The 16,421-nt window shown below is 39.1% G+C and overlaps 1 protein-coding gene across 1 annotated transcript in view; it reads left to right on the top strand.

The window, feature by feature from the left end:
* The first annotated feature begins 12,683 nt into the window (after positions 1 to 12,683).
* The window catches only part of LOC109932846 (disks large-associated protein 2-like), an 86,220-nt gene continuing 82,482 nt past the window's right edge, over positions 12,684 to 16,421 (top strand). The window contains exon 1 of the mRNA XM_048597011.1: positions 12,684 to 12,747. Coding sequence (XP_048452968.1) covers positions 12,713 to 12,747 — 35 coding nt within the window. The 5' untranslated portion in view covers positions 12,684 to 12,712. The remainder of the gene's footprint in view (positions 12,748 to 16,421) is intronic.

The raw sequence follows: 16,421 nt of genomic DNA, 5'->3' as shown, positions 1-16,421 counted from the left end.
TCAGGCGACAATTTCTTCACACTATTTATCATGACACCACCTTCTTGTTCTTTTGTATTTCATGAAGATAAAACAATTGCATATTGAGAACATGAGTAAACAAAATATTTAAACAAAATGATGCTCAATTCAAACGGTTTTTTTAAAAAAATGCAATTCCAGCAGTACTGCGCTCTTGTAGCTTTCATCAAAAAGGTCACAATATTACAGCAGAAACCCACGCTGCTGTGTACCTAACCCAGCCTGCTATCATCATTGTTTTTGTCACGAAGGGAACAATTGTAAGTGAATAGGAAGGTGCATGATATTACTTACAAATTACTTAAACATGTAAAGTCCATGCCAAAAAAGATTTGTTGGCATAATAGCTTCCTATCCTACCTCTTCCTGTTCTTCCATGTCCTGTTACAATTTTCTCCAAAGAAATCCTATGCCTGTCTCTGGCGAGGAGGAACGAGATGAAGCTTTATGTAATAAGAGAGGTTCCATGATCTCCTTTATGCAGTAGTGTGCTGCAAACTTTGAGATGTTGCTTATATCTTCAGCAACAGGATGGCAGGAGCCAAATACACAGAAGATAAGACCCCTGGATATCTGAACAGCTGGAGGCAGTGCTGACCCGGGGTTACAATTTTGGTATAAGCAGCTGCTGGTAGATTACAGTCAAAGCCTCTTGTATGAAACAAAGCTGTTTCACTGAAGTTCAGGCAAGAAAATGCTCATAAATTATCTTCAGCAGATATGAACTCCTGCTGAAATTCCATTTCTCTTTTCTCCTTCTTCAGCCTTTTCTACCAGTTTGTCCTGTTCTTCATGGCCTCTGGTCATTTTCTCATTCGTGTTCCAAACCTGAGAGACAGCGCAAATCGACATGCAACTTCTATCAGAATGAGCTTTTAAATGAACAGGAAAGTACTTCAACACTAGCAAGACCACCACATTTAATCTAATCAATAAGTATGGAAATTATTCAGAAACACACAGAATTACACCAGAATGTAGAAGAAATTGTATGAAATAAGCATCTAACATTTAAATAGTTCATGATTCTTTTAAATGATGTTGATGGGGTTCCTTCATGCTGCTAAGTATCATGCTTAGCTATGAATGTTAAATTAGGGTGTAGGCTAGAATGTGGATTTTGAAAATGGCAGCAAGAAATTTGCATTCTGCAATGATTGACACCATAATCTGCCTGTTTCACAACTTGTTTGTGGACATTATGTACAACTACTTTGTCAAGGCTCCATTCCTCACTTCAGAAATGCAAATTGGCATCTAAAACCTCATTTAAGTGTTCATACAGTCAGGCATACAGCCTAATATATGGGTGCTATGGGGCTCAATTTAAACCCCTTAATTTATTTATAAACATATTTATTTTGCAACATTACATCCATCAATGACAGACATGTATACTGAGAGTAAAATAGTGTGATAATATATTATGCATCTTCTAACCCAAGCAACAATAATGTCAAGGGATGCCTGAGAATGCCCAGTTTCCAATGTTGCTAATGTCTTTTAAGTGCTGGAGCAATGTAATTTTTTCTTCCTCCAAGCTGAGGGGAACATTTATCCTAATTGTTGGTCATGGTCTTAACCCCTACACATGACAGATAGCTAAAAGGTTCAACCATCCACACACCTGATAAACAAAAAGAAACAACAGAAAAACTAGGCGCTGTGTTTTCACTGTTTTCACATGAGCTACAATAGATTTTTGTGAAAAACATTGCAGAAATTTCAGTTATCTCAATGTGGAACAGCTATATTAGGAAAACTGGGCACAGTTCCTTCACTGTCATTCCTTCCCTGTCGCAGGATCAAAATCCTGGAACACTATATTCTAACAGCACTGTAGGTACACTCGCATCAGATGGATTTCTCACCTCTGTTTTCTCAAGGGCAATTAGGGATGGACAACAAATGTTGGTCTTGTCAGCTATGCCTAAGTCCTGTGAAAGAGGTTTTTTTTAGAAACTGAATTACTGCTAAAATGAATCTGATATGGTTCTTCTGATCATAATTGCTAATTTAAAAGAGATAATGGTCTGGTGGTATTATTGCTAGATAATAATTTAAAAACTCAGATAATGTTCTGAGGACCCACGTTTGAATCCCACCATGGCTGGTGGTAGAATTTGAATTCCAGAAATATCTGGAATTAAGAATCTACTAACCCTGACCCTAACCATAAAGCCACTGTTGATTGTCCATCTCGTTCACCACTAATATCCTTCACAAAAGGAAATCTGCCATTCTTACTTTGTCTGGCCTACATGTGACTCCAAACCTACTGCAATCTGGTTGACTCCCAACTGTTTTCAAATGGCCTAGCAAGCCATTCAGTTGTAACAATCACGGGAAAGTCTCAAGAGAGAAATGATTAGCTGGTACATGGGCTGCAGCCATTCAAGAAGATATCTCATAACCACCTTCTCAAGGGCAACTAGGGATGGGCAATAAATGCTGGCCCAGCCAGCAATGTCCACATCCCATGAATGAATAAAGAAAAATACAACTTGCCAATAAATTAGTGGATTATTAAAAGTTCTTGACGTAACATAGGCTAAAGTTTGAATTGTATTATTCAATCGCAAATGATTTTGGTGTTTTTGTTTCAAACATACCTTTAACTAATACGTTAATACTTATTATAACTGATCATTATGTCATTGGACTCAAACCATTAACTCTGTGCTTCTCTCGACAGATGCTTCCAGACCTGTTGTGTTTCTCCAGCACTCACTGTTTTTGTAGTACAGTCTCTGTTATGTTCACAGAAACCCACTATAATCTCAGGTTCTGCATGAGGACTGCTGAACATAAAACCATTTTGTTCAGAGAAAGCTTTGCTTCTTTTCCCCTTGCACAAATTCCCGATGTTCTTAACTGCTAAAAGAAAGGTTGACCCCTACCCTCTTGCAACTAACTTTCTACTTCCCCTTTGCTGTTAGTTGTTCAACACCATAGAAATCCAAAGTCACATGGGCACTTTTTGGAACCTAATGATGCCATAATCAGGAAACCAATTTGACCCTGGTTCAAAACATTCTCCAGTCTACCTTGTTCTTAAAGGGACATCACACAGAAGAATTTTTCCCAATTTATGGTTTATCACTCTAGTGAATTGTATATCAATTGAGGAGTCCAAACTTTTAGAAATACATGTGAACTGTATGATTGAAACAAATATTTTAAAATAGAAGGATTCTGACATTCTACTTATTCATACAGTATTAGATTCCATGTTAAACACTGATCTGAAAAGAGTTATACTTACACTCAGAATGACACAAGTTATAAAAAATAGTTTTGAGAAGGATATTAAATTCAAAATTGAAACTTACTTTATCATTATCAATATAAGAGGTAAAAATACAAAATGGTTTGTTGCTATAGCAACAAGATTATTTTGAATGATACAGCTATCATCAGCACCCCTGAGCTGCCTTGCCTTGATGGGTAATTAGCACCTCAAGGCTGATACTGATTGCAATGCCTGAGCAAAATCATGTTGTCACAGTTATTATCCATCAAAAGTTTGTTAAAGACGGCAGTTCGACAATCCCTGAGGCGTTCTTGTCAAAAGGTTTGGGGCATTCTTTGAAGTTATCACCAGTCCAGTAACCATCTGTTTTAGCACTGCGTCACTAGTTAACGCAAATCTAGGTTGAGAAATAAGTGCATGGTTGAACTTTGAGTTCAATTGGCCACTCTTTAATGAATTGCTGGCTTTGTACTTTGTTGCTCATGCCTGGATAAGCTTTTGTTTAGTCACATAGAATAATAACATATGTGCTTTTTAGAATCTTCCTCTGCTAGGGAAATGACAGCTTCTTTTTCCCTAGAGATAAAATATGTAGATATTCACAGCCTACAGTCAGAAGCCCAGCTATCTGTAAGTAAAAAATTGCACCGAAGGTAATGGATATTTCGTCACTATGTAAAGAAAAGTTGTCTCGCTTTTCTTCCCTGAGTTAATGCTTACCAATCAAACTGATAGCGAACAGTGATTATTTTTAGTGTTGAATCTGCAAAAAAAAAATGCGCTGGTAGAATAAAACAGAAAATGTTAGGAAAACTCAGCAGGCCAGGCAACATCTATGCAGAGAAAAACAGTGTTAATGTTTCAGGTCATCAATAGTGGAATGGTCAGGTAACTAGGCAATGGTAACTATGGTGCCTGGGCAATAATGTTAGTTTCTCTGTTATTCATACCACCTATTAATTGGTTAAAATGTGAAAGGCTTTATGAAGTCACTGTGATAGCTCATGGAGAAAGTATTGATGTGATTGTTTGCTGTCAAATGTAATAATCTCAATATCAAGATCAGGGGATATCATACAGTATTAGATAGTATTGTTAAAAACTATACTCATTACTAAATAGATAAACGAATTTCCATGATTAACAGATGCCCTTCTTTTGTTATATGACAATGAGGTATTCCTTTTTAGGTATGTTTAAGTAATCATGGCAACATAGATATATACAATACCAAACAAAATAATTCATTTCCGTATTTAACAAAACCCAACTGCTTTTATACAGGAATGGAGGAGCTAAGGATAAATGTTGCATGTTTAAGGCAAATTGAACCTATACCTAATGGCTACCCAGAAAATAATAGCTGATTTTATTGTAAATGCATAGCCAACCATCAAAACTGTGCTCTTGATTCCCGGACCAAAACTTCAAATTCAATTAAAAAATATAATTAAAAGCATGTTTGTGATTAAAATTACAAACTGTAAATGTTGTCAGTCTAAAACATGGGCAGAAAACCTAGAAAATCACATCAAATCTACAGTTTCGAGCAGGTTATTTAGATTAACTTTTTGGGTGTAGAACTTAGGGTCTACCTTCAAAATTTCTAAATATTTATTCTTTTCCAATGTGTAATGTACCCCCATTTTCCTATTTTATTGTTCCGCTGTGCTATGATAAGTAACAGATAAGAATCTAACAGCTGCACTAATTGTTTTTAGAGGAAGGAAGATTTCTTAAAGCTATCATTAAAGTTGCAATTATCTTGTTGGTGAAATTCAGAAGATAATGTGTGCTATTGTGCTTCAAGCCAACCTTTTCTAAGCAAGTTTATTTACCTCATAAAATTCATAATTAGCTAAAGGTGAATTGCTGAAAATTCACTCAAGACTGGGTGTAAATTGTGAAGTAAACTGGTCTGTGTTCAATCATTTTTCTTTACTCAACATAATTCATCATCATGCAATGTCTGGCTAGCTTGGTTCTTTGAAATGTGGCCCAGATTAAAAATTACACCATGACACCAAGGTAAGACGTTGTTGCATGAAGCCTGTTGTTACTATATGTAAGAATGCCCAAGGATCTGTGATTCATTGCCCCTCATGATGCATTCCACAATGTCAACTAGTTCTATTCTTCAACTTTAATACAGTTTGGAAGATGTACAGGATAGTCCATCATTGTTTATGCGATTCAGTTTTTCTACTTATTCAAGTTCTGTCTTGATACTTGTGCTTCTCAACAAAAACATTTGTACTTAAATCCTGGCATAAAGTTCAAATGCTTGCAAATACAGTTTTCAATTCTTTAATGTTGATGTCTGCAACTGTTGCTTTAAAAGCTTGAAATTTATAAACAATGGGTGGAATCTCGTTGGAGTCTATGCAATGTGGGCGATGGTGAGGTTAGTGGCAGAAGTGGATGAAATGGGCAGCAAGACCAATTACTCCATCTTTTATGCGTTTGACAACGCTGTGTTGAGCTTCTCCCTAGGCGATGTCAAGTGTCCAAGTAAGGTGCTTGTTAAACACCTTGTTGATGGCCCAACTCACCTCAATCACTTAGCAATTTCAACTTAACAAACTTGCCAAAACAAGCTAAATGTTGAGAAATCTCAACATGGATATCAAAGAGGATACTTGGCAAATTCAACTTGCTGCTTGCTCTACAAGACCTCCATGTTGGAATAAGGCACCAACATCTCAATGGGCTAAATTGGTACCAGCAACATCCTCCCCATATCCAGGGGTACTGACATCCAAAATGTGCCAGCTTCCAGGAACCCTCGTGGGTCATCTCTGATCGACTTACGGAATACCTCTGCATAATGCTGTACCTCAGGCTGCACTGGCAGCTATCGTGACAATGCTGCAGCAAGGACACTGTGTTCTCAGGGAAACACACCCAGAGATCTGGATCAGGCTGCATCTCCAGGCTCTTCACTTGCTGTCATAGCACTTAAGCACTCTGAGCCTACCTGAATACTAATTGCATCACTGCCTTGCATTGCCATGCCTTGCCTTTTTGCGCTTTGCCTCTCAGCCAGAGATACCAGGCTCACATTACTTCTAGCTTGCCTTGCCATTTAGAGCAGTCACAAGGAATGTAAGCTTCTCGTGGTTGTGAGCAGGGTTAGGTCAAATCAAGGGAGATAGCCTTCACTCAGGGAGACCTGGCACAATAGGTTGAGAGCAGTCTTTGAGATTAGTGCAGAGACATTGAAGTGATCAGTCAGTCACTCAGGACTGTCAGAGTCAGAATGCTCTCTTGACTCTATGAAGAATCTCAATGTAAGGTGGCCAACTACCTGTCTTGACTTTCCTGCCCTATGGTTTCCTCCTGGAATGAGGGAGAGGTAAATATAAAGGGAGATGAAAGTTGGTGGCAAAGCTGTTACTTTTACTGTAGGTGAGAGGTGTCCTGAGTGAGTGAGTTGACTGTGTGGAGGACAATGCAGGGTTTGTGGTCTCAGGGGTTGTGGAGGTGTCAGGGTGAGAGCGAGTGAGGGAAGCTGCTGTGGCAATAGTGAGAAAAGTATAGATGCAATGTTAGTCACTATGAACCGGATTGTGACCAATATGCATAATACCCGGAAATGTCATGTTGTCTCAGGTGAAACTTACTGGACGAAGCACCAATTCTCTGATTTTAACTGTATCTACCCTATCTTTTCCTGTCAATATCTTGAAGAATTTGATCAGATCAGCCCTTAAACTTCTAAATTATAGAGAAAATAGGCCTAATTTGAATAATTTCTTCCCTTAACTTAACCCTTGAAGACCAGGTGTCATTCTTGTAAACCCACATTGTACTCCCTCCACCCTCCTCAGGTGTGTTGCCCAGGTCTGCTCACAGTAGTCCAAGTGGGATCTACCCAGGGTTTTGTACAATTGCAGCATAATCTCTGCGTCTTTATACTCCAGTTCTCTAGATATGAAGGACAGCATTCCATTAGCTTTCTTAATTATTTTGTGCATCTGTTCATAGCATTTTAAAAGTCTATGCATCTGATTGCCCCTTTTTTGATATCCAATATATTTAACTTCATACTATCTAGATTGATTGCCAAGATTTGTTTAGATTTACATCAGGGTGTTGACCCTGACTGGTCAAGGCATTGTCCTGTAAAATGAAGGAAACGAATAGCTGTCACAAATTTTGTTGAATTAAAACAGGCCCAGTTCAGGTACATGTCTTTTTCTGTCTCCAAAGGACAGGACATTATCTGTTAATATATGTAGCTTCTAATATACACAGTTGCACCAACCATGAGCCAGACTGATATCCCTAAATTGGTTTGCCAGCATAATTCACTCAGCACTCTCCTTGCATACTGTATAAAGTTTGCAAATTGTCCTGATGAATTCTGTTCAAAAAATGTTGCTAAAATATGTCTTGCATTTATTCATTTTGATGAAGCAAAATCACCCTTGAGGAGGAAACAAGTAGGTAATGATCTGACCCATTGCCATCAATCTAGCAACTGAGAAAAGTTATTGAATGAATTGGAGAGAGATGTGAGAGGCCCACAATGAACCTCTTACTACCCTCCTAACCAATACTTAGATACAAGGAAGCGTAAACTCCTACTTAATCCACCCTGTGTGAATAATAGTCTAACGAGGTTGCCCACTGCATGCATTTGAGGATTCATGCAGAGACAAACCAAGCTTTACCAGTTTAGCTCTATAGGATGTGGGAGAGACCTGTCCCATTAGGCAATATTTTTGTTGGTTAGGTGCAGTAAAGCTAGTCCAGCTTCAGGAGGCAATTAACTCATGTTGGAGGCCCAACTAATGGAGACAAGCAGCAGTAAATGAAGCTACCCCCTTGTGCTTGTGACAAGCTGGACAGCTCCACCAGGGTCTGCATTCACAACTTAGAAGTTAATGCAGTGGCTAAATCCAGCTCTTAACCAATACCTTGGCTCGAAGATTGCATTGATACAGCAAGTAAAGCAGTCTACCATACCAAAATAAATTTATTCAAGGACACAGGTAGGTGCCTGAGCTGCCTGTTTGAAGGAAATCTCTACCTCCATAATTCCAGATAGGTTATACCAGTGTCAAGTCATGCCATTTTTGCTGTGAAATTTCCCAGTCACCTTTCAAAGACTGATGAACCAGATAGTAGAATTTTTCTCACTGTGTAGTGTATCAGGACAACATCCTACTGAAACATTCCCGGCAGAACCAAAATTGGGCCTTAGCGAGAGGTTACTGTTAAACAAGTGCAGCTTGATGCCACTGTTGATGACTTCTTCCATCACTTTATTGATGATTGAGGGTAGACTGTGGGGCATTAATTGCCTTTGTTAGATTTGATCGAGATTTTTGAGTACAGGACTTATGAGGGAAATTTTCTGCATCATCAGATATATGCCAGTGTTATAGTTTGCTGCAATAGATTGTCTGGTGGAACAGTAGTTTCTCGAATCCAAGTCTTCCGTGCCACTGTGGAGTAGTGTCAGGGTCATATCCTTTGCAATATCCAATGCCCTCAGCCATTTCCAGAACTTATATAGAGGAAATTTTGAGTTGTTTATAAGTCAAAGACTAGTATCTGTATTTCCAGGAATCTCTTGGAGGAGGCTAAGATGGATCATTCATTCAGTACTTCTCGCTAAAGATTGTCACAAATTCTTCAGCCCTATGTTTTGGGTATCTTTTGATAATTTGAAACAAAATCAGCTTCCTTGCTTTTTAATAGTATCCTGACCACAACTTGTTAACTTTTGTGAAATACCCAGAATGCAAAGTTATTCTGTTGGAGTTTGGCCCTTCAACCATACTACTTAACGTTGCTGGGAAATTGAATGTTACTGCAGATGAGCAGAACTTAGAGATCCAGTTAAAACTGGAAATATATTAGCTGAGGTAAAGAGAAAGAAATTGTGTTGGTGTGAATTTGTTTGATGTTTTAAATTTTTACTTTTTTTTACATTTGTAATGAAATGCGAACACATCTAATTTAATTCTAATTTCATGTGGGATAAGTGTCTTGATGATATATGTACACCAGAGTACTATGAACTTTTTAAAAAAATTCTAAATTCCAAAATGTGTTTTTTCAAAAGGCACTGTTACAGGCAAATAAAGTCTACAATGCTGTCTGGTGAAGTTCTCTGTGGGGTCTATGCAATGTCACACCTGTAGAATTTCAGGGAAACTTCAGAGACAGAGAAACACAACAAGAAGAGATGACAATAAGGTGAATTATTTCCTCCATGGCCCCTCTCAGCAAGAAACCACTTCTTGCAGACATTTTTGTGTTTTATCCCTCCAAGAATAATCATAGAAAGGGATTAGAAACTGACTATTACCATGGTTTGTGTGTACTGGTGAAAGAAGTTGTAGTACTAGAAGAACATGTGCTGGTGAACTGAACTTTGAGCGCTGTGAAGATAACATTTGAAGAACCATCCACTGGTCATTCCTTTATTGTAAATAAAATGTTTCCTGCTCTGAGTGCAGCAAGCGAACCAGCGAGAAAGCCAGTCAAAAGAAACAGGACAAGAAGGGCTCTCTCGTTTTGAGCGCGACCAACACCCACCATCAAACGGAAACAGGACAAAAGGATTTCAACTCACCCACAAAAGTCCAAGAAACCTGAAAACAACTGTCCAAATCTCAACACTGCACTATTATGTTTCATGGATGATCCAGAGAGACTGACCTATATCTCTTCTAACTTTTCTTCTGAGCTCACACCTTATTCCTAATTTATGTGTATGTATCAGTCAAGACAGTGTGGAACTGGAGGAACACAACAGATCAGGCAGCATCAGAGGAGCAGGAAAGTTGACATTTTGGGTTTACACCCTTCATCAAGACTTTCCTGCTCCTTTGATGCTGCCTGACCTGTTGGGTTCCCTTCAGCTCCACACTGCAGTGACTCTGATTCCAACATCTGCAGTTCTCGCTATCTCCTTGTGTGTGTGTATGTTGTGTTATTAATCCTTTCACATTTATTAACCAATAAACTCACACTCAAGAAAGCCTTGTTAAATTGGCTCCTTTTGAAACATAAGTTCCATTAGGTGTGAGAGAAAGACATCCACAAGGGAAGGATCCCTTTAAAATTAACCAGCTGAGGCAGAAGGTGTATAAAGAATTATCTCTCATTGCCCAGGAGTTTAATTATTTAGAGTATCAGTCTGCTATCGTAATTAATTTGGGAAATGTCACTTCGGGTTTTGCTGTATCTCAACACCAATCGTACTACAGATAAAAAAAAGGGAAGAAAATAGTGATATAGAAACATAGAAACATAGAAGATAGGAGCAGGAGGAGGCCATTTGGCCCTTCAATCCTGTTTCACCATTCTTCATGATCATGGCTGTTCATCCAACTCAATCGCCTAATCCTGCTTTCTCCCCATAACCTTTGATCCCATTCACTCCAAGTGCTATATCTAGTCACTTCTTGAATACATTCAATATTTTGGCATTAACTACTTCCTGTGGTAATGAATTCCACAGGCTCACCACTCTTTGGGTAAAGACGTGTCTTCTCATCTCTGTCCTAAATCATCTGCCCCGAATCTTCATACTGTGACCCCTGGTTCTGAACACACCCACCATTGGGAACATCTTCCCTGTATCTACTCTGTCCAGTCCTGTTAGACTTATCAAATTCTATGAGATCCCCCCTCATTCATCTGAACTCCAGCGAAAACAATCCGAACCTAGTCAATCTCTCTTCAGACCCATCATCCCTGGAATCAGCCTGGTAAACCTTCGCTGCACTCCCTTGAGAGCAACAGCATCCTTCCTCAGAAAAGGAGACCAAAACTGCACACAATATTCCAGGTATGGCCTCACCAAGGCCCTGTACAACTGCGAAAACATGTCCCTGCTCCTGTACTCGAAACCTCTCGCAATGAAGACCAACATACCATTTGCCTTCTTTACCGCCTGCTGCACCTGCGTGCTTACCTTCAGCAACTGGTGCACAAGGACACCCAGGTCCCGCTGCACACTCCCCTCTCCCAATTTACAGCCATTCAGGTAGTAATCTGCCTTCTTGTTTTTGATTCCGAAGTGAATAACCTCACATTTATCCAAATTATACTGTATCTGCCATTGATTTGCCCACTTACCCAACCTGTCGAGATCATGCTGGAGGATCTCTGCATCCTCGTCATAGTTCACCCTCCAACCCAACTTGGTATCATCTGCGAACTTGGACATGTTACGTTTTGTTCCCTCTTCCAAATCAATAACATATATCGTGAATAGCTGGGGTCTCAGCACTGATTCCTGTGGCACCCGACTAGTTACTGCCTGCCAATTTGAAAAGGACCCATTAATTCCTACACTTTGTTTCCTCTCTGCCAACCAGTTTCCTATCCATGTCAATACACTTCCCCCATATCCATGCGCTTGATCTTGCACATTAATGTCTTCTGTGGGACTTTGTCAAACACTTTCTTAAAGTCCAAATATACTACATTGGCTAGCTTCCCCTTGTCAACTCTGCTAGTTACATCTTCATAGAATTCCAACAGATTTGTCAAGCATGATTTCCCCTTCATAAATTCATGCTGATTCTGAGTGGTGGAACAAATTGTGTCCGCGTTTTGAAATAACATTGGCTCCCTTACTTTCTACAGTACTATATTAAAATCCTAAAGATCCAATACAGAGAAGTTACTGAGTATGAAATAAATAAAATGTGCCACAGATTCTTATGTAAAATGTCATTACATTACATTTATTTCAATTCAGTGACTTGGCTCATATCCAATTTCAAATACAATATATGCAATACTTTTTTTATTCCTTTCTCATGATGGTGTATCTGCTATGTTTTCAAAGTTGACTGTTGAATGTTCAAATTTCCAATATTCACTAATAAAAAAATCACATGAATTACTAACTGGTGGTAGGTGACAATTTAGAGTTTATGTTTTGCAGAGAAATACTGAGTTTTTTTTTCCTTTTTGTTAAATCTGTTAGTTCATTTTGCTGCAATCCAGAATTTTTTATATTTTAATTACTCAACATCCCTACTGCCATCCTTGATATGACCACACAGCTTGCATATTCTTCTTCATTTTGCAACATTAGAAAATGTTTCCATGCTAAGTTTATCAAACCTCTGGTGAAGAGGTAAGGCCTGTAGTATGTGACAAACTGGTCTGCTGGCAATGAGCAAGAAATTGCCAAGTTTAAGGAACTTGGAATTGTGTTGCATTGTCCTGTATCTGGATGATGATAGAGAGATTATTAACTGTTGTTCATACATTGTATTTTGAATGTTCCAGGTCCCCCAGGATGAATGGGGAGGATATCCACTGGGAAGCAAAGATGAGGAGATCCCTTGCCGAAGGATGAGAAGTGGCAGCTACATTAAAGCAATGGGAGATGAAGAAAGTGGTGAATCTGACACGAGCCCAAAAGGTTCACCAAAAGCTGCTAGTCTCCATGAAACACTAATGAAAGCTGCTGGTCAGAAAGTAGATAGTCAGAAGTAAGCACTCCTTTCATTTTAGTTTCCTTTCATTTTCCATTTCCCTTTCTCGTGTGTGTATGAATATTGAGGGTTGGTAGGGCAGCTCCTGCACATCATTAGGTTGAATATCTGAAGTATCTTAAATACACACACACGCACACACACACACATATATATAAGGGTGTACAGTAAGGAACAAAAACTTTGTTATTTGAATGATGTTATAAAATTCACAAGTGCGTATCCAAAGGAGATCATTTTAACTGAAACAGCCTCTTATGTATGACTTTCAATTGCGGTGTTCAGTATTCAGTTCTGTACAGCATAGCTCAAGAATTATGTATTAGCCTTTGAGACGATGCAGTGCAAACTCACCAAAATACTCTAACTAAAATAATTCAATTATGAAAATAGGTTGCAGAGACTGTTGGTTATTTGGGTATAGAATATTTAGGTGTGACCTGACTGAAGTTAAAAACTGATTAAGGATTTAAGAGGGCAGATGGAGAGAGATTATTTCCTCCAGTGGGGTAGCCCAGAAAAAACAGGCTTAAAATTAGAGCTGGGCTATTCAGGGTGACATCAGATAAAAATCTGGAACGTTTTCCCCTAAAATATTGTTGAGGCTAGGTCGATTGGAAATTTCAAAATTAAGATTCATATATTTTTGTCGGGAGACAGCATTGTTGGACATGGAGCTAATTGTCTTCAAGAAGGAGATAGATATACTTCTGAGGGCTAAAAGGAGTAAAGATCATGGAGCAAAAGTAGGAACAAGGTACTGAGTAGGATGATCAGCTATGATTATATTGAAGCCGAAAGAACTGTGGATACTGTAAATCAGGATCACAAACAGAAGTTGCTGGAAAAGCTCAGCAGATCTATGAAGAAAAATCAGAGTTAACTTTTCAGACCCGGTGACCCTTCCTCAGAAGGGTCAATATGATTATGATGAACGATGGAGCAGGCTCGAAGGGCTGAAAAGCCTACTTATGTTCCTATTCCCTATGTTTCTATAATGCACGTAAATGTAGTTAAAATGCAAGTCTACCATGATCTAGTTGAATGCCAGAACAGTCTGAATGGCATGAATCACTTGTTCCTGTTCCTATATTCCTATGGTCCTATGTGATAGTGGAGTTAGGCAATTTTCTGATTAAAACACTGGGAACTATCGCATATTTGTAAGAAGTTGAACGATAGAAGGTGTACACATGGTCCACTAGACATTTTATATGGGTGTTCAGCGTGTGGTGCTCCTGTATGATATGGAATATGCAGTAAGCAGTGGCTGAAAGAAAACAGAGACATCGAGCAATAATGTCAGAAATGTATTTCTTTTAAATTCAGTGCATACTGAGTTTATGTGTGGGTGAATTAAATGACATAACAGCATTAGCCAACCACACACTGAAGTAGATCCATTTATACCCAGATTGCCTAATGCCCAACCAGAGCAAAATATCAAATGTGAAAGTGGCTGGTATTTCTATCTAATGCAGAGACAATGTGGACAGGATGCAAGACCCTGCTAATGCTTCAGCACTGCAAGTCTGAAGTGCTAAAGAAGACAGTGATTGAAATTTTTTGAATTGTCTTTATTTGACAGTTCAGTGAGTTCAACATGGCATATAATTAGTCAGGGAAAAGTAGTGTTTATTTTAATGATGGATTCAATGCAAATCTGTGATAAATACTTTTTATATTTATGTATTATAAACACACTAACAACTTGAGTATAGAAACTTAAAATAGGTATAGTGCATGTCAACATCTGAAAGGAGAAATGTGAGTTGACGTCTGGCTATCACCTGTTATGAAAGTTGGTCTGCTGTGCATTTTGAACTCTGTTTTTATTTCAGATGTGTTTACACGAAGGCTGCAGTTCTTCTGTAAATGCAACTTAAATATAGAGGTAAAACCTGACCTAACATAAGATATCCCACGGCAGTTCATTTCAGTCATTTTGAGTCTTGAGACTGAATTTACACAAGACATAGTTAAAGTGCTTCAAAGTGTACGTTTGACTGTAAATTCAACCTTAGATGTCAAGGATTCGCAGTTCTTTTTTATGTGTACAAGAAGCTTGTGATGGGCTGGTTATCTGACATCAGGAGGTTGTATAAGTGTCATCTATGTATTTGTTTTTTATAGAAAATATATGATAGAACTAAGAGAAGGTAAATATTTCAAGGCAACAGCTCACCAGAAAATTCAAGAATGACCAGCCTGGGAACTAGTTACAGCCAGCCATACACGGAGTACTACTGCCTATTGGGCATGACTTGCTGGCTTAAAATTAGCCCAGATTGCACCCATTTTTGGGTGTTACAAAGAATGCTAAGACCACAAATGGTAGGCAGAAAGTGCATGCACACTCCTGACCAGAAATTGCTAGATCGCAATTTCGGCTAAAGATATGTGTCCCCTACCCTAACTGGAGGCAGGCATTTGATTCTATATAAGTGCCTTTTGTCTGACTGAAGGCTTCTCTTTGAATATTTGTCCTGAGGTAGTCGTGTCTATGTCAGCTGCACTGAAGGAGATTGCCTGTGGTAGGCTGAACCCAAACAAGAAGGTAAGCTACTTTGCCGAATATGGATCCAGGAAGAATAGGAGTCCACACTCCCACCCTCAGCCTTGGCACTTGCTCCCACATACCCAATGGTCACTGTGACTGAATTTTGCAGTACGCATTGAAGTAGGCTCCATTCTACTAATGCCCAAATCATTGAATTCTTATAGTGCAGAAAGAGGCCAATCAGTCCATCGAGTCTGCATGAACCCTCCAATGAGCATCTTGCCCAAAGCAAACCCCTTACCCTATTCTCATAGCCAATCCACCTAACCTGCACATCTTTGTATTGTGGGAAGAAACTGGAGCACCCAGAGGAAACCTGTGCAGAAACTGGGGAGAATAGTCGCCTGAGGCTGGAATTGAACCCAGGTTCCTAGCACTGTGAGGTAGCAATGTTAATCGCTGAGCCACTGTGCCACCCTAATTCTTAAAGGAACTTGGGCCTCACTATTCAGGTACACCTCTCACCAGTAGTATGTCCAGCAGTTAGGCACAGAGATTTTTCTGGGTATGCGTTTAAACCCTTTGTACCATTAAATAAAATATTTCTTTTAAAAAATGGTCTGCCAGGTTACCAACCCCTAAAACTGTGGTATAAATATGTAAGTAATTCACATATTTTTGCACATCAGAGTGCACATGGCATGTCTCCTTCTATTGTGATCTTGAGGTATTCCCCATATATTACTGTAAAGAATATTAAGATAACTTACTCCTCCCCTAAATTTATGATATTGTTTGAAATGTTGTTGAAGCAATTAGACTTTTGCTGGCAGATGCAGTACCCATGCAGTGACCATTGCGACCTCCTTTGGCCCAAAATGGTATTGCAAAATTATGCAGATTTTCTTTTGTAACTGTCCATTTTTAAGGCATGAAGTTCAGAACAGCAGCAGGCCATTCAACCCTTCACATCTGCCCTGCGATTCAATGAGATCATGGCTCATCTGTATTCAGCTGTCATGTTCAATCAGTCTTAACAGCGTCAGCTAACAAAAATCTGACAGCAAGGTGCGGGGCTGGATGAACACAGCAGGCCAAGCAGCATCATAGGAGCAGAAAGGCTGACGTTTCGGGCCTAGACCCTTCATCAGAAAAGCTTTTCTGATGAAGG

Source organism: Rhincodon typus, chromosome 5 (assembly GCF_021869965.1).
Source record: "Rhincodon typus isolate 14 chromosome 5, sRhiTyp1.1, whole genome shotgun sequence".
Taxonomy (NCBI): domain Eukaryota; kingdom Metazoa; phylum Chordata; class Chondrichthyes; order Orectolobiformes; family Rhincodontidae; genus Rhincodon; species Rhincodon typus.
Note: the sequence above shows the minus strand (reverse complement) of the source record. Positions and strands in the feature narration are given on the sequence as shown.